The sequence below is a fragment of the Oncorhynchus keta genome, chromosome 27 (genome assembly GCF_023373465.1).
Source record: "Oncorhynchus keta strain PuntledgeMale-10-30-2019 chromosome 27, Oket_V2, whole genome shotgun sequence".
In the NCBI taxonomy this organism is placed as follows: Eukaryota; Metazoa; Chordata; class Actinopteri; order Salmoniformes; family Salmonidae; genus Oncorhynchus; species Oncorhynchus keta.
Window position 1 is genome coordinate 26,615,722 of NC_068447.1, and position 21,136 is coordinate 26,636,857.

The following is a 21,136-nucleotide window of genomic DNA, read 5'->3' on the forward strand; positions in this document are numbered from 1 at the left end:
AGAGTCGAAAGCCTTGGCCAGATCGATGAATATGGCTGCACAGTAATGTCTCTAATCGATGGCGGTTATGATATTGTTTAGGACCCTTAGCGAGACCAGCTCTGAAACCAGATTGCATAGCGGAGAAGGTACAGTGGGATTTGAAATGGTCGGTAAATCTGTTAACTTGGCTTTCAAAGACCTTAGAAAGGCAGGGTAGGATATAGGTCTGTAGCAGTTTGGGTCTAGAGTGTCTCCCCCTTTGACCGCGGCAGTTTTCCAATCTCAGAAAATACGATCTCAGGAAAAATGCAAAAGAGGTTGAACAGGCTAGTAATAGGGGTTGCAACAATTTCGGCAGATCATTTTAGAAAGAGAAGAGTCCAGATTGTCTAGCCCGGCTGATTTGTAAGGGTCCAGATTTTGCAGTTCTTTCAGAACATCAGCTATTTGGGTGAAGGAGAAAGGGGGAGGCTTGGGTGAGTTGCTGTGGGGGGTGGAGGGCTGTTGATCGGGGTAGCCAGGTGGAAAGCATAGGCCAGCTGTAGAAAATGCTTATTGAAATTCTCAATTATAGTGGATTTATCGGTGGTGACAGTGTTTCCTAGCCTCAGTGCAGTGGGCAGCTGGGAGGAGGTGCTCTTATTCTCCAAGGACTTTAGTGTCCCAGAACTTTTTTGAGTTTGTGCAACAGGATGCAAATTTCTGCTTGAAAAAGCTAGCCTTCGCTTTCCTAACTGCTTGTGTATATTGGTTCCGAACTTCCTTGAAAAGTTGCATATCACGGGGGCTATTCGATGCTAATGCAGTACGTCACAGGATGTTTTTGTGCTGGTCAAGGGCAGACAGGTCTGGAGAGAACCAAGGGCTATATCTGTTCTGAATTTCTTGAACGGGGCATGCTTATTTAAGATGGTGAGGAAGGCACTTTTAAAGAATAACCAGGCATCCTCTACTGACGGGATGAGGTCAATATCCTTCCGGGATACCCGGGCCAGGTAGATTAGAAAGGCCTGCCCGCTGAAGTGTTTTAGGGAGCGTTTGACAGTGATGGTCGTTTGAACGCAGACCCATTACGGATGCAGGCAATGAGGCAGTGATCGCTGAGGTGTATTTAGAGGGCAAGTTGGTTAGGATGATATCTATGAGGGTGCCCATGTTTACGGATTTGGGGTTGTACCTGGTTGGTTCATTGATAATTTGTGTGAGATTGAGGGCATCAATCTTAGATTGTAGGATGGCCGGGGTGTTAAGCATGTCCCAGTTTAGATCACCTAGCAGCAAGAGCTATGAAGATAGATGGGGGGGCAATCAATTCACATATGGTGTCCAGTGCACAACTGGGGGCAGAGGGGGGTCTATAGCAAGCGGCAATGGTGAGATATTTGTTTCTAGAAAGGTGGATTTTTAAAAAGTAGAAGCTCGAATTGTTTGGGTACAGACCTGGATAGTAAAGACAGAACTCTGCAGGCTATCTCTGCAGTAGATTGCAACACCGCCCCGTTTGGCAGTTCTATCTTGTCTGAAAATATTACTAGTTAGGGATGGAAACTTCAGGGTTTTTGGTGGTCTTCCTCAGGCAGGATTCAGACACAGCTAGGACATCCAGGTTGGCAGAGTGTGCTAAAGCAGTGAATAAACAAACTTAGGGAGGAGGCTTCTAATGTTAACATGCATGAAACCAAGGCTTTTACGGTTACAGAAGTCTACAAATGACAGCACCTGGGGAGTAGGAGTGCAGCTAGGCACTGCAGGGCCTGGATTAATCTCTACATCACCAGAGGAAGAGTATGATAAGGGTACGGCTTAAGGCTATCCGAACTGGTCGTCTAGTACATTCGGAACAGAGAGTAAAAGGAGCAGGTTTCTTGGCGAGATAGAATAGATTCAATACATAATGTACAGTCAAAGGTAGGGTAGGATGCCAGTACATTGGAGGTAAACCTAGGCATTGAGTAATGATGAGAGATTGCCTCTAGAGACATTTAAACCAGGTGATGTCACCGCATATGTGGGAGGTGGAACTGAATGGTTGGTTAAGGCATATTGAGCAGGGCTAGAGGCTCTACAGTGAAATAAGACAAGAATCACTAACCAGGACAGTAAATGGACAAGGCATATTGATATTAGGGAGAGGCATGCGTAGCCGAGTGATCATAGGGGTCCAGTGAGTGGTTGGGCTGGCTGGAGACACGGCGATTCAGGCAGCTAGCAGGCCGAGGCTAGCAAGCTAGCAGAAGGGCCTTAGAGGGACGTCGCAATGGAGGAAAGTCTGTTTTAGGCTCGGCGTGCGGCGACGTTGATAGACCAGTCGTGATGGATTAGTAGGGTTCCGAATAGCAGAGGGGTCCAAGTCCAATTGGCAAAATAGGTATAGCGGCCCAAGAAATTGGCCAATGGATCTATTCAGCTAACAGTCCAATATGCTCTAGACAGCTAGTGGGCCGCGGCTAGCAGATGGGCATTCAGGGGGACGTCGCGACGTAGGGGCCAGTTGAGTACCCCTCAAGGAGATTACGTCGGTTGTCCAGTCTTGAAGGATCGGCGGGGTTCCGTGCCGTGTACTGGCAGTAGAATGGGTTCGGGAGTGGCTGATGGGCCACTTCAGCTAGCCGGAGAATGGGCCTAGCGTGGGCTGGCTCCAGGCTAATTGGTGCTTGCTTTGGGACCGACGTTAGCCAGGAGCTAGCTAGCTGCGATGATCCATGTGAAAAGGTTCAGAGCTTGCGGTAGGAATCCGGGGATATGGAGAGAAAATGGGTTCAGTATGCTGTGGTTTGAGTCGCATTGTACAAACTGGCAAGAGCTTTCCGATCTAAAGGTTAACTGATGACTACTAGTAGTGGTTAGCTGAATACTAGCTAGTAGCTAGTGAGCTGGCCAGCATTCTGTTGGGGGATTGCGGTTCCGAGGTAAATAAAAAGACTTTAGAAAAAAACAGATCCACCACATTGGGTGAGGCGTGTTTCAGGAGAGTATTTTGAAGTTGAGGTTTAGAAAAAATATTTTGAAAAGATATGCGATGAAAAATATATATACATGGATATACGTGTTGGAATAGTAACTGAAAGGTTGCAAGATCGAATCTCCGAGCTGACAAGGTAAAAATCTGTCGTTCTGCCTCTGAACAAGGCAGTTAACCCACTTATTGAGCAACTGGGTCGAGTCTCTGGCAACTGCACCAATAGAACGAAAGACCAGCCGGCTTGGATAGTAACCCTAGATATTTTTGTGACTATATATTGTGGAAGGATGACATAGTATGAATAAATTAATTAAAATAAAGTTAATTACAATATGTCAATCATTATTTGAATATATTGGTATCCCGTTATATGAATGTGATCATGCCCGAGAAGCCGGTGTTTGGAACCAGAATCTCCCCCCTTAGTGTAGGTTTCTGCTCTTCGCACGGTGGTCAGTTTAAGCTACATTTCACTGATCTTAGTAGCAGACCGCATTTTTGTTTGCAGTTCTCAGTTTGGCTATTTGTTTCAAGTGTAATTGGCGGTTCTAGCTAGAATGGCGCCCTTGGCGAACCACCCCCAGCAAGATTCCGCCCTGGGCGGCTGCCCATGTCTAAATCCGTTACGGATGTTTATTAGTCTATAAATAAATATCGAGGGTTACTACCCAAGCCGGCTGGTCTTTCGTTCTATTGGTTCAGTTGCCAGAGACTCGACCCAGTTGTTCAGTCTTTTTGTTCTGTATCTATGGACGCGACCCAGTCATTCATTCTAAATGTTCCAATCCCATAATGGCAACGTTCTGATCCCTTGCTTGCTAGCCAACTACTATTCATTTACAGTCACCCCAAACAGTGCAGAAAGAATAACAACAGGAGATGCATTTGATTAAGCTGTTTTCTAGTGACATTTATTTGGATACATCCATAACAATGAGCTAATGAGACACGATTTCACCTGACATAGAAAATTTGCTATCTCATTAGGACACTTGTTCAGAGGAGCTAGCCAACAAACACAGTTAACATTAACTTCAAACTGAAGCTGGAAAGACTGCAAACTAGCTGCACTTCGTTTCACCTTTTTCCAATTGAGATTTCTTTGTATATATCCAGCTGATTCATGATTTCTAATGGCTGAGTAACGCTGCTTGCCTCTCTCTCGTCCTGATTCTCGACCATTACGCGTTCATTTCTATGGGACAGTTGGAAATCGAAATTGAAACAATGTTACAAATGTCGGAGAGACAGACGGGTTTATACAAATCTTATACAAACATATGAGATAATGTCTCGATTATTTTTATAGTGCAGATAAAGTGTAACTTCCCTGTCTGGGTTACCCAGACAGTGGATTGCGCAGTCAGATGGAACAGAATGAATAGGCATTTTGACGTCAGATTTAGCCGGTAGTCATTTGTGGAATAGACACCGGCTGAAATGCGCCTTTAACTAATCAGCATTCAGGATTAGACCCACCCGTTGTATAATGTTCTGAACTCTACTCTACTGAGCTCTATTGTGCTGTACTTTAATGTTCAAAATTGTGAAACCGACTGCTATTAGTACAGATTTTGTCTGGTCCTGACCAACCAAATTTGGTTTTGTTTGTTTAAAATAGTCATTGTGTACAATAATACCCAAATATGCTAAATAGAATATTGCATATTTATACCTTTGTGTACCTATTCAGGATGCATCACTATGAAGAGAATGACATTCATATCAATTTCTGTGGAGTACAGATCAGGGACCCGTGATACTGCAATTCCATTACCAGGTGTAAGTCCACCTCACTTACCAACAGATATTATTTCAAAGTCATTGTGTCATAGCTGACACCTCATTCTTTCCTCAGGAAGTATTGAATCCTAATTTGGAGCAGATATGTAAGAGCTTTTGGAAAACGCGGACACATAAACAAACGGAGGGATATTTTAACAAAATTCTGTTACCAAACTTTGCATCTGCATAGTTTTCCAGTAAATGTGTTTTTGTAAAATGTTCAGTGTAAATTGTTAAACATAGTCCTTGTGCATAGGGTTGTACGTTCACATGCATCCAGCCTGGGGAAACACCAGAGGACAGACAGCATGTTACATCTGGTGAGATGGCAGCGACATCTGTTGGTTCTTTTCCCAACTCCTCTAGCATGAAAACAAACAATAGAGGATTTGGCAAAATAATAATAATAATATGTGCCATTTAGCAGACGCTTTTATCCAAAACTTACAGTCATGTGTGCATACATTCCGTATGGGTGGTCGGGAATCGAACCCACTACCCTGGCGTTACAAGCGCCATGCTCTACCAACTGTGCTACAGAAGGACCACAAAAAGAATAGACAGATCTGGCTACCTGGTTGAGTATGAGTGGAGTCACCTAAAACCTCATGTTACTGTGTCTACCTTCCATTGATAACAGGTAGTATATGAGCGCAGTGGTAGCTGGAGGACAGGACAATGCCCGTGTGTGTGTGTGTGTGTGTGTGTCTGGTGGTAATATAAGCTGTGCAGGCTATCCCCCCCCATAGGATACAAGAGGGCAGTGGTGTAAAAATACTTGAAAGTACTACTTAAGTAGTTTTTGGGGTATCTGTACTTTAGTTTACTCTTTATATTTTTGACAACTTCTACTTTTTACTCCATACATTTTCCTTGACACCCAAATGTACTCGCTCCATTTTGAATGCTTAGCGGGACAGGAAAATTGTGTAATTCACACACTTATCAAGAGAACATCCCTGGTCATCCCTACTGCCTCTGATCTGGTGTACTCACTCAACACAGAACATCCCTGGTCATCCCTACTGCCTCTGATCTGGTGGACTCACTCAACACAGAACATCCCTGGTCATCCCTACTGCCTCTGATCTGGTGTACTCACTCAACACAGAACATCCCTGGTCATCCCTACTGCCTCTGATCTGGTGGACTCACTCAACACAGAACATCCCTGGTCATCCCTACTGCCTCTGATCTGGTGGACTCACTCAACACAGAACATCCCTGGTCATCCCTACTGCCTCTGATCTGGTGGACTCACTCAACACAGAACATCCCTGGTCATCCCTACTGCCTCTGATCTGGTGGGCTCACTCAACACAGAACATCCCTGGTCATCCCTACTGCCTCTGATCTGGTGGACTCACTCAACACAGAACATCCCTGGTCATCCCTACTGCCTCTGATCTGGTGGACTCACTCAACACAGAACATCCCTGGTCATCCCTACTGCCTCTGATCTGGTGGACTCACTCAACACAGAACATCCCTGGTCATCCCTACTGCCTCTGATCTGGTGGACTCACTCAACACAGAACATCCCTGGTCATCCCTACTGCCTCTGATCTGGTGGACTCACTCAACACAGAACATCCCTGGTCATCCCTACTGCCTCTGATCTGGTGGACTCACTCAACACAGAACATCCCTGGTCATCCCTACTGCCTCTGATCTGGTGGACTCACTCAACACAGAACATCCCTGGTCATCCCTACTGCCTCTGATCTGGTGGACTCACTCAACACAGAACATCCCTGGTCATCCCTACTGCCTCTGATCTGGTGGACTCACTCAACACAGAACATCCCTGGTCATCCCTACTGCCTCTGATCTGGTGGACTCACTCAACACAGAACATCCCTGGTCATCCCTACTGCCTCTGATCTGGTGGACTCACTCAACACAGAACATCCCTGGTCATCCCTACTGCCTCTGATCTGGTGGACTCACTCAACACAGAACATCCCTGGTCATCCCTACTGCCTCTGATCTGGTGGACTCACTCAACACAGAACATCCCTGGTCATCCCTACTGCCTCTGATCTGGTGGACTCACTCAACACAGAACATCCCTGGTCATCCCTACTGCCTCTGATCTGGTGGACTCACTCAACACAGAACATCCCTGGTCATCCCTACTGCCTCTGATCTGGTGGACTCACTCAACACAGAACATCCCTGGTCATCCCTACTGCCTCTGATCTGGTGGACTCACTCAACACAGAACATCCCTGGTCATCCCTACTGCCTCTGATCTGGTGGACTCACTCAACACAGAACATCCCTGGTCATCCCTACTGCCTCTGATCTGGTGGACTCACTCAACACAGAACATCCCTGGTCATCCCTACTGCCACTGATCTGGTGGACTCACTCAACACAGAACATCCCTGGTCATCCCTACTGCCTCTGATCTGGTGGACTCACTCAACACAGAACATCCCTGGTCATCCCTACTGCCTCTGATCTGGTGGACTCACTCAACACAGAACATCCCTGGTCATCCCTACTGCCTCTGATCTGGTGGACTCACTCAACACAGAACATCCCTGGTCATCCCTACTGCCTCTGATCTGGTGGACTCACTCAACACAGAACATCCCTGGTCATCCCTACTGCCTCTGATCTGGTGGACTCACTCAACACAGAACATCCCTGGTCATCCCTACTGCCTCTGATCTGGTGGACTCACTCAACACAGAACATCCCTGGTCATCCCTACTGCCTCTGATCTGGTGGACTCACTCAACACAGAACATCCCTGGTCATCCCTACTGCCTCTGATCTGGTGGACTCACTCAACACAGAACATCCCTGGTCATCCCTACTGCCTCTGATCTGGTGGACTCACTCAACACAGAACATCCCTGGTCATCCCTACTGCCTCTGATCTGGTGGACTCACTCAACACATGCTTTGTTTGTAAATTATGTCTGAGAGTTAGAGCATGCCCCTGGCTATCTGTAAATAAAAAATAAATCATTATGCCATCTGGTTTGCTTTATAATGCATTTGAAATTATTTATACTTTTACTTTTGATACTTAAGTATATTTAAAGCCAAATACTTTTATTGAAGTAGTATTTTACTGGGTGACTTTCACTTTTACTTGAGTCCCCCACCACTGCATTTGGGACTCTGTAGCACTCAAAGAGCAGCACTGACATCATCTGGCGACTGTGCAGCGGGTTGCAGGGCGCCTCTGTGAGAACTATCGTATGTTCTTCACTGCCCTAAAACAGGGAAACAGCGAAACCACATCAGATGTGCCTGAACGAGCAGCTATCTAGTTAGCTAAATTGTATTCAAGAGTGAGAAGGTACAACAGTCAACAGGACAAGCAACAAAGTAAATGTGGAACACAACTTAAACACCTTACATCAGCGCCATCTCCGAGGTGGCTGTATGAAACATCAGCTCCTGTATCTCGAAGTTTACAACCACATTTCGGTCGAACCAGCTTTTTATGAGCCATCGCAAGGGCTCGAGGTTGGAGATGTCATTACGGATTTGGGATTCACTGCGCTCTGTTCCTCGCCGCCAAGGATTTGAACAGAAGCCGTGGAGCGCCGACTGTAGTTAGTCCCCTTTGCATGCTCAATCGGCCCTCCTTTGAAAATAGCCGTTATCTATTACCATCGGGACCGGTGTTGGTTGTAAGCATTCGGCAGCAATTTAAACAATCATCTCGGGAGATGATTTGTAGTCTTGAAATTAAAATATTTTGCAAAGTGTGTGTTTTGGAAGTCATTTTGAAAGGGTGTTACTACAAAATACGGGCGACTCGAAGGCTTGTGTGAGCATCCATAAGTTCCGGGATGCTCAGAACATTTTTACAAGGTAACAATAATTTTATTAAGGTGAAGGTAGTTCAATGTTAAAATATGTATATATTACATCCTCTATTATAGTAGATCCCCAAACAACTCTTGTTTTATGAATATGTATTTATACATTCTGTAGTCTATTTACTGGCATCTGTCAGTGTCATTTACTACCATTATTGTTTTTATACAGATGCATGGCTTTATCTACAATATTTTTTGTTTCCTCAATGAACATGTTAATGTGAGTATAGACTGGGTGTGATAACCTACTGTATGACCCAGAACCCTTTAAAAGTAGGACTAATGCATTAAAGACCACATCCATGAATGAGTGTTTGCCAACAGAGGGGGCAATGAAAGCTGGTCTCATGCATTTGAGATGAATATGCATCAAACAAAGCATGAACTCATCTTTTGGGTATTCTGAATTAAGTCCTGGAAGAAATGATGAGCTACTCCTATCAATCTATTTTTATGGTTATATGATATCCTATCCCAATCCACCCCTATATTTGAAAAGGTCTCGATTTATTCTGGTTTGGCACTTACAGTATTACTGTCAATTGACTGGGCAAAGTGGAGCCTCAGCTGGTGATATATAGCACTGACAATAGACACTCCACCACCAAACGGTCTGTCCCCTATCACTCTGTCGGTAAGGGGTCAAATGAAGATTATCTATCATTCTTTGCCTCTGATATGAGTATCAGCCCATAACCAGAAACACCCTTTAAGATCCTGTGTTTTGGGCTACCATGTCACATGACCTAGATTTTTAAACTTTCTGGGTGCTACAACCAAATTCACATAAATATAGATCTGTCATTCTCATTGAAAGTAAATCTAAGAAGCGGTATCTGTTCTATGTGTGGCAATGGAGGCTGGTGGGAGGATCTATGAGGTTGGGCTCATTATGGCTGGAGTGGAATAAATGGAACGGAGCCAAACGTGGTTTCCATATGTTTGTTTGATACCATTCCATTTCATTCCAGCTATTACAATGAGCCCATTTCATTCCAGCTATTACAATGAGCCCATCTTCCTATAGCTCATCCCACCAGCCTCCTCTGACGTGCACTATATCTATGCTTCCTGTTCTGTTTTTTTTTGTCTTACTTTTGTACACCAGCTGAAAATACAATATTTTTGGTTATTGAAAATATATTTCACAGTGGTTTAGACGGTACAATAATTCTCTACACAATGTATTGTTTTGTTTTTTGTCACATGTCAGGGTTTACCAGAATTGGACCCAGAATTGACCAGGACAAGGTGAGTATAAAGATGGTGAGTATTTATTAATCAATGAGAACGTGGAGGTAGATAGTTCCGGGTGGAGGAGCGGGCAGCGGAGGTGGGTTGATGGGAGTGATTAGGCAGAGATCCAATGGATAACAACACACTGGCGACGAGCAGACAGGGATGGGGTATGGGTTCCGGGTGAATGGCTGTAGACAAAACAAACGGCGGTAAGTTAAAGGCAAGCAAGACGTACAAAACAATAAAACAAAACAAAACAAACTCTATAAACTGGAGGCTGGTTCGTGGGCACAACATACTGTTCATGGCTAACGATCCGGCAGGGAATGGATGTCAGGTCAGAGCTTTTGAAGGGGAGAGGTGATGATCAGGACAGGTGTGCAGATTACTGATGGGATACAGGTGCGGGTGAACATCGATCTCCCAACAAGCTAATTCGCCCGGCAACCAGACAGGGTGCGTTCCAGGACACCGGAAACACTCTCCAGGACTGAAACACAGGAAAACACAGACTCAGGAAGCGGGATTTGTGACACATAAACTGAAATTAGGTGAACAATTAGAAAGTTAGTAACCAGGAAATTGCAGAGCAATTTCTGCATATTTCACCTTTAACCTTTTTATTTTAAGCCTTTCCAGAAATTAGAATTACACAAAAGTAAAGCAATAATTATCTGAGGATGGTGCTGGACCATCTGACATAAAACTAAATAATGACAGTTTGATGGAAAAGGTTTAAATAAAGGTTCAAATCCAGGTCATGTGACATGATTGTCCAAAAAACAGGGCCCTCCATGCTGCATCCTTTCATCAATAGTGTATCATGAGCTAGTCAATAAGAGGAGTACTTGGCATTCACCTATGCATTTTCTGTGCCACCATTGTTACAAAACCACAGAATTAAGCTCAAGGGTCTTACATATCAGATCATTCATGCATCGTAAAAAATAATAATTTCGAGACAACAGGCATATGCCCTGTGTAATCAAACAAATGGTGGATACATTCCATATTTATTTCAGTCCAGGGACTTGATTGGCGGGTTAGCACAGATTTGGGTGCAGGAAATGTTGTAGCTTGATGCTGTGTCATTGAATCGGAGGCACAGTTCACTGCTCAGGCACAAAGCTCTAGTCAGGGGACCTCCTCTAATGTTAATAAGCAGATCTAGGTCATCTCCCACATAGGCTCCCAGAAGGCAAGACGTGACATTGTACCTCTGTCCCTAACACTGGGAATCTTTGCTTGTTGTGCATGTCATACCGTGATGAGCCACAGAGGAACAATTAGGCTACAAGCGCTTTGGGACTGCCTTGATGTAGCTCCTCCATTTTGTAGAAGCAGGGTAGAGAGATCCTAATTAGCTTGTCATCAGCTGTCATATTCAAGTATTCCTGCAAGACTCTTAAGACATTTATTGGGTTATTGTCATGTTACTACTCTGTTAATATTATCAATCTTATAATTTAGTTGAGGTAGTAGAATAGCAATATTATGATTGTCAGTACCTAAAAGACTGATATTTCCTGCTGCAGCTCTCTGTGCTGATCATGAGATGAAATGGTGAAATGTCCGTTTGAATCTTTGCATGCAGGACTGGTGAAATAAAAAGAGAACCTCCAACTATCTGTGACATAAATGAATGAGGGGAAGGGAACACCGTTTACATAACAGTCTGAGGTATGCATTGAGATTCCTACTGCTGCCTCTGATATTTACATTTGAGTAATTTAGCAGATGCTCTTACCAGAGCAACTAGGGTTAAGTGCCTTGCTCAAGGGCATATTGACAGATTTTTCACCTAGTTGGCTCGGGATTCAAACCAGCGACCTTTTAGTTACTGGCCCAAGGCTCTTAACCACTAGACTGCCTGATACCAGAGCCACAGCAGCAAACCAAACACCCTGCAACCCCTAAACACTACCCCGCCCCCTCACACACAGAGACTGTCACTACCACTCTCTTCAGTCTTAAGCCCTGTAAGCATAACGATATTTTTGGGCCATAGAGTTATTAATGTGTTTGTGCACCTGTCACTTTGCATGAATCCCTGGGTGTGTAGTGTCTGTGTGTATGTGTAAGTTGTGTTCATGTTTCATAGGGGATCCAAGGAAAGATTTCAAAATTGTGTGTGTGTTTATTTATCTGTTCCTATGTAAATTGCATGTCCTTGTGGACCATTTAGTATAAGCAGCAGATTACATTTCTCTATTCTAAACCAAAATGCTCTGTTTTTTCTCAATCCAGGATGCTATATTTTCTTAGATCCCTTCCCATTGTTAGGGCTCTAGATTGGCTTGAGTGGCTTCCCTTTTCATCTAGTGAGGCTTTCAGACAGACAACCTGTGTTCCTTTGAGTCTTGCCAACCAATTATTGTGGCCATGGCAACTATCTGAGTCTATTGCCCCCAGTTGGTGCATGTTAGCAGGTTATAGGCCTTCAGTATCTCTCCCCCTTCAGACATCCCTCTTTCATCTTTGCTGAATAAATCTTTGCCTCTGTAACCCAAAGCTAAATTGGTCACCACAGCAGGCAATTTGATGTCATCTCAATAATAATATGTCTGAAAATCAATTTCTTGTGAAGCTGCAAATGTGCAAATACAGTTGGAGAACAACATATCTTTGTGTCCAGAAGATTAGTAAGTACATTTCACTGGAATTCAAAACCCTGTTTCACGATGAAGGTGCAGTGCTGTTCATTTTAATCCAGGGGGGGGGGGTGTTTGTGTAACATTTTCAGCCTATCCTCTGTCCATGACCAGGGTTTTGCACACGATGGGGGAGGGAGGTTTAGTCACTGAGATGCCCCAAGGACTCTCCCGGGAACATTCTTTCCTCACTGTCCTCACACACACACACACACCCTCATGCCAGCACACATGCATGCATACACATACACGCACACTGTGCATGCCTCAACACAAATGGCAGCTGGCAAAGCAACCTAAGCCCAGCATGAAAATATAGGAACTTTCTCTCTGGGTTGATGCAAAATGTTGAGTTCTCGTCGTCTTTCACGTTTTTGTCTCATTTAGTCTTCGACCAATGCACAATTCAACATACATTATTCTGTAATTAATGTATCATCAGTCTGTCCATGTGCTATTCTCACTCTGTGAAAGAGTAAACTGTATTTCTGCCTTTCCTTTAATGTTAATAATGTATTCCGACAGATGGAAATGTTAGAAATGCCTTGCATACGCAGGCACCAAAACCTGATGACAGTAATACTGTAATGCGTCGTGACATGTCGGAACCGATTAGAAGAGAAAGGATAAGGTGCCTCTTATCATCAGAGGGATTACAGTTGGAGGCATCAAATGTTACCGTGATTTTTTTCTTCTGCATTTTCGAACACATTCCTGCTCTTTAATGTCATATCGTAATTTGGGAGTTCTAAAGCAGACGCACATGACACGGGCATGTGTTTAATGAGGACGAGAATGCCATGCCTTTTCAAGGACAACCAACATAATATATTATACTATTTAGACCTACATTTGGTTTCTATGCCAGATGTATAGTTGATCTAATCATGAGGAATTTGCTAATGCTGTGAAGATCTACATGGGAAATAGCTTGTCAAACAACAGGGGGCATTTAAAAAAAATGACTTGGCAGTTACTGAAGGTTATGGCCAACATGCGCAAATTCAAGTCGCTGTCCCAGGTTCTGCAATGCTGAAATTCGTAGAATTTTCTCATGAAGATGAATGCGGCCTGTGGTCTCTAATTTATCAGCTGAATTTAAAGTATCTGCTCCCATGAGCAGAACAAAAATGACTTCGGCAACAGAGATCCGCTAATCAATTAAAATAATCGGAAAACAAATTAGACAAGAATAAAACAAATTAAAAGATTGTTTTGATATATATTATACCACATAAAAAAACGTGTAAATGCTGGCTATACTCAAAGGGCCATAAAACAAAACATTGTCTCCTAATTCTTATAGCAAATTTTAAAAAACGGAAATAATCAAAATAATATGCTATTGATGTCAGAGCTAGGTTCGATTTTGATATTCAAATATGTCATACTTATTTATCCATTTTACACCTCTATGTATTTTTGCATTAGGAATAAAAAGACAAAGACAAAACATTGGTATAGGCCTATGAATGGTAGGCAGTCTAAATCGCATTTTTCAACGAACATGTGCGTCTGCAATTATAAACTACACCTTCATGAAACTGCTCATACATCGGCAAGATCAACACGATCTGAATATGTTTAGTGTCATCATAACGAAAACTATTGTAACAAATGATCGATCAAAAATAAAAATATAATTAGGTCTAATTCAATATGCAAAATGATCTTAATCGAATAAAGCATAAATATTTTTGTATAAATAAAGCGTAAGAGCTTGCATCCATGCCTCTGGTAACGAAATACTACACCCCTTTCTCCCTCTAAAATCTCAAAGCAATTTGCTAAACGTAATAAATTGACAATTTTGTCCTTGGTCTTAGGCTACTGCAGAGAATTTGCGCCAGTGAGGGGGTCTTACTTATTTCGTAGGCTGCGTCTCTCTCGCTCTCACACACGCACACACGCCCGCTTCAGAACCGTGAGAGGTTTTTGCCTGCTGAGCAAGTCATTGCATTGGCAGTATACGAGGACACGTGCCTAGTCCGACTGTGACACACAGATTCCATCGCTCGTGGTTTGCACTTGTCACAGCTGCGCCACAGTTGACTGCAACATCCGAACCAAAACGGACAACTTAATGGAAAGGTCACAAACAGGGACATTCGATCACATTCAGCAGTTTAGAAGAACCAACTTGAGGAGGAATTGTTTTGCATAATTTCTTCTGAAGCCAAGAACGTGTCAGGAGGGGTTTGAGAGTGACATGGATAATCAAGACCAACAGACGGGATTTTAAGGAGAGCCTATGTGGATGTAACGGTTGGACAGCCGTTGAGAGAAACGTCAAAACGTATTGGCAACAGGCATGGTTATTTTTCTCTCACAGCAGCAGCAACAGCCAAAATAACTAATAACCATATTTGATCCAATTGATATCTGAAGATCCACATTTATTTCACAACAATGGCTCACTTAATTCGACACAAGATCGGCAACAAGCTGACCAATGCGGCCAACACAGTGTCCAATAAGTCTCAGGCCAAGGTAAGCGGAGTGTTTGCCAGGCTTGGCTTCCAGGCCGCTACGGATGAAGAGGGTCTGGGGTTCGTGGACTGCGATGACTTGGATTTTGACTATAGGCAGGGGATGCAGATGGACATCATGCAGGGTGACGAAGAAGGGGGAGATATGGACGGAGGAGACGAGTTGATGGTGGGGGACAGCCACTACCAGAGAGACGGAACCGGTCCACCATCCTCTTCCTCCCTCAAGAACACTGGGGCGTGTAACGAGTTGGCATTAGAGGACAAACCCAAAATTACCACTTGGGATGCGGGGTGGAACGTCACCAATGCCATTCAGGTAGAAATAATTTAAAGAAACACACAAACATATTGGCACTATGTCAATGTAAGCCTATTGTCAAGATATGCTTGCAATATACGCCCATTCAGGGACACCGATTTGCATCCTACAACAATACTGAAACAGACCTTAAAATGACTTTAGAAATGTTTTAATTGACATGTAAAAATAGACTTTGAATAGGCCTTGTGTGGTTTCATATTTCACAATCCTTAATTTAGAACAAGTGTGACCTAAATATTTTATTTAAAAACAACTGCATATATGTGCCTTCATTTAATCAGAAGATAATGTCAATTTAATTTTAAGCATGTGTATAATAATAATTTGAGATTTTAGAGAAAAATGGGGGTTTATGCAAGATAGCCTATTTCTTATCAGCAAAAAACAGACCCCCGGTTGCCTCTCCGTCTGGAATGAATCACGGCTAAAATGGTTTGGATTAGCCTCAGGCACCATTAGGTCTACATCTTTATTCTTGATAACATTTCACAGTGGTCCTTTGTAGTTGGTAGAGCATGGAGCTTGTAACCCAGGGTAGTATGTTCGATTCCCGGGACCACCCATACTTAAAATGTATGCATGCATGTCTGTAAATCGATTTGGATATCAGCATCTCCTAAATTGTATATGTTATTATTACAGTGGATTGTACAAAATAAATCCTGTATTGATGAGGAAATATGTTAGAAATATTAGATTCTGTGCCTGGACGCTAGTCACCTGACAGAAGAACAGAGAACTAACTGCCTATGCCTTTTTTTTCTCAACTCCAGTCGTTAAATATGGGGTTTCACACATGTATGATTATGAACATGTGAATGTCGTTTGCTATTATTATACAACTTTAAATATGATACATTTATTGCATGTGTGGTGTGGGGAGGCATGCCACTTAGATAAGACCATTTCCATTACGACTCAACTGTGCTTGTGTATCCACAGGGGATGTTCGTCCTTGGGTTACCATACGCCATTCTTCACGGAGGATACCTCGGACTCTTTCTTATCATATTTGCCGCCGTTGTATGTTGTTACACCGGAAAGATTCTTATTGCGTGTCTGTATGAAGAGAATGAGGATGGAATTCTGGTGCGCGTGAGGGACTCCTACGTGGACATCGCCAACGCCTGCTGCCAGCCACGGTTCCCGTCTCTGGGCGGGCATATCGTTAACGTTGCTCAGATCATTGAGTTGGTCATGACCTGTATCCTGTACGTGGTGGTCAGCGGCAACCTGATGGTCAACAGTTTCCCCAATCTGCCGGTCTCGCAGAAGGCCTGGTCTGTAGTCGCCACGGCTGCCCTCCTGCCTTGCGCGTTCCTCAAGAGCCTCAAGGCGGTGTCCAAGTTCAGCTTGCTCTGCACCATCGCGCACTTTGTCATCAACATCCTGGTGATAGCCTACTGCCTCTCCAGAGCCCGCGATTGGGCCTGGGATAAAGTCAAGTTCTATATCGATGTCAAGAAGTTTCCCATCTCCATCGGCATCATCGTCTTCAGCTACACGTCCCAGATCTTCCTGCCCTCGCTGGAGGGGAACATGCAGAGGCCAAAGGAGTTCCACTGCATGATGGACTGGACTCACATCGGAGCCTGCGTTCTGAAGGGCCTGTTCGCTCTGGTGGCCTACTTGACTTGGGCAGATGCCACCAAAGAGGTTATCACGGACAACCTGCCGTCCACCATCAGAGCGGTGGTAAACCTGTTCCTGGTGGCCAAGGCCTTGCTTTCGTATCCGCTGCCGTTCTTCGCTGCTGTAGAGGTCCTGGAGAAGTCTTTTTTCCAGGATGGAGGGCGCGCTATTTTCCCTGACTGTTACGGGCCGGGAGGACGGATTAAGTCCTGGGGACTGGGCCTCCGGTGCCTCCTGGTGGTGTTCACGTTGATCATGGCCATCTTTGTCCCGCACTTCGCACTCCTCATGGGCCTAACCGGGAGTCTTACCGGCGCCGGGTTGTGCTTCCTTCTCCCGGCTCTCTTTCATCTAAAACTGATGTGGAGGAAACTCTTATGGCACCACGTGTTCTTCGACGTCGCCATATTCGTTATAGGAGGCATATGCAGCATTTCTGGGTTTATTCACTCAGTAGAGGGGCTCATTGAGGCATTCAAATATGGAGTCGAGGAATAAGAATGTATACATTCTACCTCTGTAGCCCATAGGTCATCATCTCATCAATCATTGGCGCTGAATGACAGACTGATTGACAGAGCAAAAGGGAGACTGTGTAACTGTACTTTGTTTTTTGCCTTCGTGATAATGTGCAATAATAGACTTTACAATCATAGTGTACAGTATTTAGTAATGAAATGTTATGTTAATTAGGAAGTGGGCAATGCAGTGTCCTTTGAAAAAGGATCATCTCTGAAGCGTTGAATATGACGCATGGTCTGATCAGGCAAAGTCAGGCATGTGAAAATGAGCTGTGTATAAGGCCTAATTTAGTGTGTGGATGTCTTGATAATCTGCATTGATAATTGGCTTCCTTATGGAGATTTTTTTTAAATACGTAAGTGAGTGTTTTATTATCGAGCTGCTATAGAATTAGATAATCTCATGCAGGTTCTGTCGACATACCAGATAAATCACGCTTCGGGCAACCACGTTGGTTGGTGCTATAGGGTAAACATACAAGGAACTAATATATAGTGGATTAATCAGAACATTTCGATCCGTTTTCAACCGTACTCCTTGTCGACACATTTGGTTTTTGGTGTTTCAAGTGTCATTATGGATGATGTGAATTATTGCCGTGCAAGCAAGTGGCTCCTATGTGTTCATATGAAACCATCTGTCTTCTGTATAGTCTCCCTACCTGTTGAACGTATTAATTGTGCTTTTATGGAATTAATCATGACGTGTAAGAAACGAGTATGTGTTGAATTAATAGATTAAAAAAATCGAAAATTTTATGCATTATGTTCATATCATTGTCCAAGGAATAAATGTCTATCTGGAATTTGTGAACGCTCATGTATGTGCGAAAAAAATAATCTATGGGTGAATAAAATGTAGGTTTTTATGGATGAATATATAGTCAGTGGTTGTTTGGGGGTCTTTCGGGAAAAATGGAAGCAGAAATCTGGATGAGGAATGCGGATGTGGTGTGCAAGTATTATGCAAATTATCATAGATTTACTCACCTCACCTGCACATCCGAATTATCTGCCTATAAATTTAGACTCCACATACATTCTAATTCCCAATTAACTTTAAACATTAAACATATGGAATCATATAGTAACCAAAAATGTGTTAAATAAAATATATTTTATATATATTTGAGATTCCTGAAAGTAGCCACCCTTTGCCTTGATGACAGCTTTGCACACTCTTGGCATTCTCTCAACCAGCGTCATGAGGTAGTCACCTGGAATGCATGTCAATTAACAGGTATGCCTTGTTAAAAGTTCATTTGTGGAATTTCTCTCCTTCTCAATGTGTTTGAGCCAATCAGTTGTATTGTGACAAGATGGTCTTTTACAAATAGGGCTAAGTCCATATTATGTCAAGAACAGCTCGAATAAGCAAATAGAAATGACAGTCCATCATCACTTTAAGACGTGAAGGTCAGTCAATCCGAAAAATGTCAAGACCTTTGAAATGTCCTTCAAGTGGGGCAGCGCCCAATTGGCCCAATGTCGTCAGGGTTAGGGTTTGGCCGGGGTAGGCTGTTTATTATAAATAAGAATTTGTTCTTAACTGACTTGCCTAGTTAAATTAAAAAAATATATATAAAAGTGAGGTCGAAAAAACTGTCTCTCATGAGAACTGCCACAGGAAAGGAAGACCCAGAGTTACCTCTGCTGCAGAGGATAAGGTCATTATAGTTAACTGCACCTCAGATTGCAACCCAAATAAATGCTTCACAGAGTTCAAGTAACAGACACATCTCAACATCAACTGTTAAGAGGAGAATGCGTGAATCAGGCCTTCATGGTCAAATTGCTGCAAAGAAACCACTACTAAAGGATACCAATAAAAATAAGAGACTTGTTTGGGTCAAGAAACAAGAGCAATGGACATTAGACTGGTGGAAATCTGTCCATTGGTCTGATGAGTCCAAATTTGAGATTTTTGGTTCCAACTGCCGTGTCTTTGTGAGATGCCGAGTAGATGAACGGATGATCTCCGCATGTTTGGTTCCCAACGTGAAACATGGAGGAGGAGGTGTGATGGTGTGGGGGTGCTTTGCTGGTGACACTGTCTGTGATTTATTTAGAATTCAAAGCACACTTAACCAACATGGCTACCACAACAATCTGTAGCGATACACCATCCCATCTGGTTTGCGCTTAGTGGGAGTATAATTTGTTTTTCAACAGGAAAAGGACCTAAAACACACCTCCAGGCAGCAACATCCGCACTGAGCTAAAGGGTAGAGCTTCCGCTTTCAAGGAACGGGACTCTAACCCGGAAGTTTATAAGAAATCCCGCTATGCCCTCCAATGATCATTCAAACAGGCAAAGCGTCAAAACAGGACTAAGATCAAATCGTACTACACCGGCTCCAACGCTCGTCGGATGTGGCAGGGCTTGCAAACTATTACAGACTACAAAGGGAAACACTGCCGAGAGCTGCCCAGTGACACAAGCCTACCAGACGAGCTAAATTACTTCTATGTTTGCTTCGAGGCAAGTAACACTGAAACATGCATGAGAGCATCAGCTGTTCCGGGCGAATGTGTGGTCACACTTTTCGCAGCTGATGTGAGTAAGACCTTTTAAACAGATCAACATTCACAAGGCCGCAGGACCAGACAGATTACCAGGACGTGTAGTCCGAACATGCGCTGACCAAATGGCAAGTGTCTTCACTGACATTTTCAACCTCTCCCTGTCTGAGTCTGTAATACCAACATGTTTCAAGCAGACCACCATAGTCCCTGTGCCCAAGAACCCTAAGGTAACCTGCCTAACTGACTACCGACCCGTAGCACTCACGTATGTAGGCCATGAAGTGCTTTGAAAAGGCTGGTCTTGGCTCACATCAACACCATTATCCCAGAAACCCTAGACCCAACCCCATTTGCATACCGCCCCAACAGATCCACAGATGATGCAATCTCTATTGCACGCCACACTGCCCTTTCACACCTGGACAAAAGGAACACCTATGTGAGAATGCTATTCATTGACTACAGCTCAGCATTCAACACCATAGTGCCATCAAAGCTCATCACTAAGCTAAGAACCCTGGGACTAAACTCCTGCCTCTGCAACTGGATCCTGGACTTCCTGACGGGCCTCCCCCAGGTGGTAAGGGTAGGTAACAACACAACCGCCACGCTGATCCTCATCATGGGGGCCCCTCAGGGGTGCGTACTCAGTCCCCTCTTGTACTCCCTGTTCACTCATGACTGCACGGCCAGGCACGAATCCAACACCATTAAGTTTGCCGATGACACAACAGTGGTAGGCCTGATCATTGACAACGCTGAGACAGCCTATAGGGAGGAGGTCAGACACCTGACCGTGTTGTGCAAGGACAGCAACCTATCAAATCAAATAATCAAATAAAATGTTATTTGTCACATACACATGGTTAGCAGATGTTAGTGCGAGTGTAGCGAAATGCTTGTGCTTCTAGTTCCGACAATGCAGTAATAACCAACAAGTAATCTAGCTAACAATTCCAAAACTACTACCTTATAGACACAAGTGTAAGGGGATAAAGAATATGTACATAAAGATATATGAACGAGTGATGGTACAGAGCGGCATGGGCAAGATACAGTAGATGGTATTGAATGCAGTATATACATATGAGATGAGTATGTAAACAAAGTGGCATAGTTAAAGTGGCGAGTGATACATGTATTACATAAGGATGCAGTAGATGATATAGAGTACAG

At 43.7% G+C, this 21,136-nt stretch overlaps 2 protein-coding genes across 3 annotated transcripts in view; both read left to right on the forward strand.

The window, feature by feature from the left end:
- Positions 1-21,136, forward strand: part of bpifcl (BPI fold containing family C, like) — a 46,138-nt gene that overhangs the window by 3,727 nt on the left and 21,275 nt on the right. The window contains exon 1 of one of the 2 annotated variants that reach the window (XM_035738299.2): positions 11,444-11,496. The exons of the other annotated variant lie outside the window; for it this stretch is intronic. Coding sequence (XP_035594192.1) covers positions 11,459-11,496 — 38 coding nt within the window. The 5' untranslated portion in view covers positions 11,444-11,458. Of the gene's footprint in view, positions 1-11,443; positions 11,497-21,136 lie in introns of those variants that run through there. 2 annotated transcript variants of the gene reach the window in all.
- Positions 14,340-18,305, forward strand: LOC118359682 (vesicular inhibitory amino acid transporter-like). Its single transcript, XM_035738298.2, has 2 exons — positions 14,340-15,275; positions 16,224-18,305. Exons 1-2 carry the CDS (start codon positions 14,877-14,879, stop codon positions 17,409-17,411), a joined length of 1,587 nt encoding a protein of 528 aa, XP_035594191.1. The 5' UTR covers positions 14,340-14,876; the 3' UTR covers positions 17,412-18,305.

Excerpts from the sequence above, each read along its gene's own strand:
- LOC118359682 (XM_035738298.2), top strand. The coding sequence starts at position 14,877 with ATGGCTCACTTAATTCGACACAAGATCGGCAACAAGCTGACCAATGCG. Across the intron at positions 15,276-16,223 it reads ACGTCACCAATGCCATTCAG|GGGATGTTCGTCCTTGGGTT; the intron begins GTAGAAATAATT and ends GTGTATCCACAG.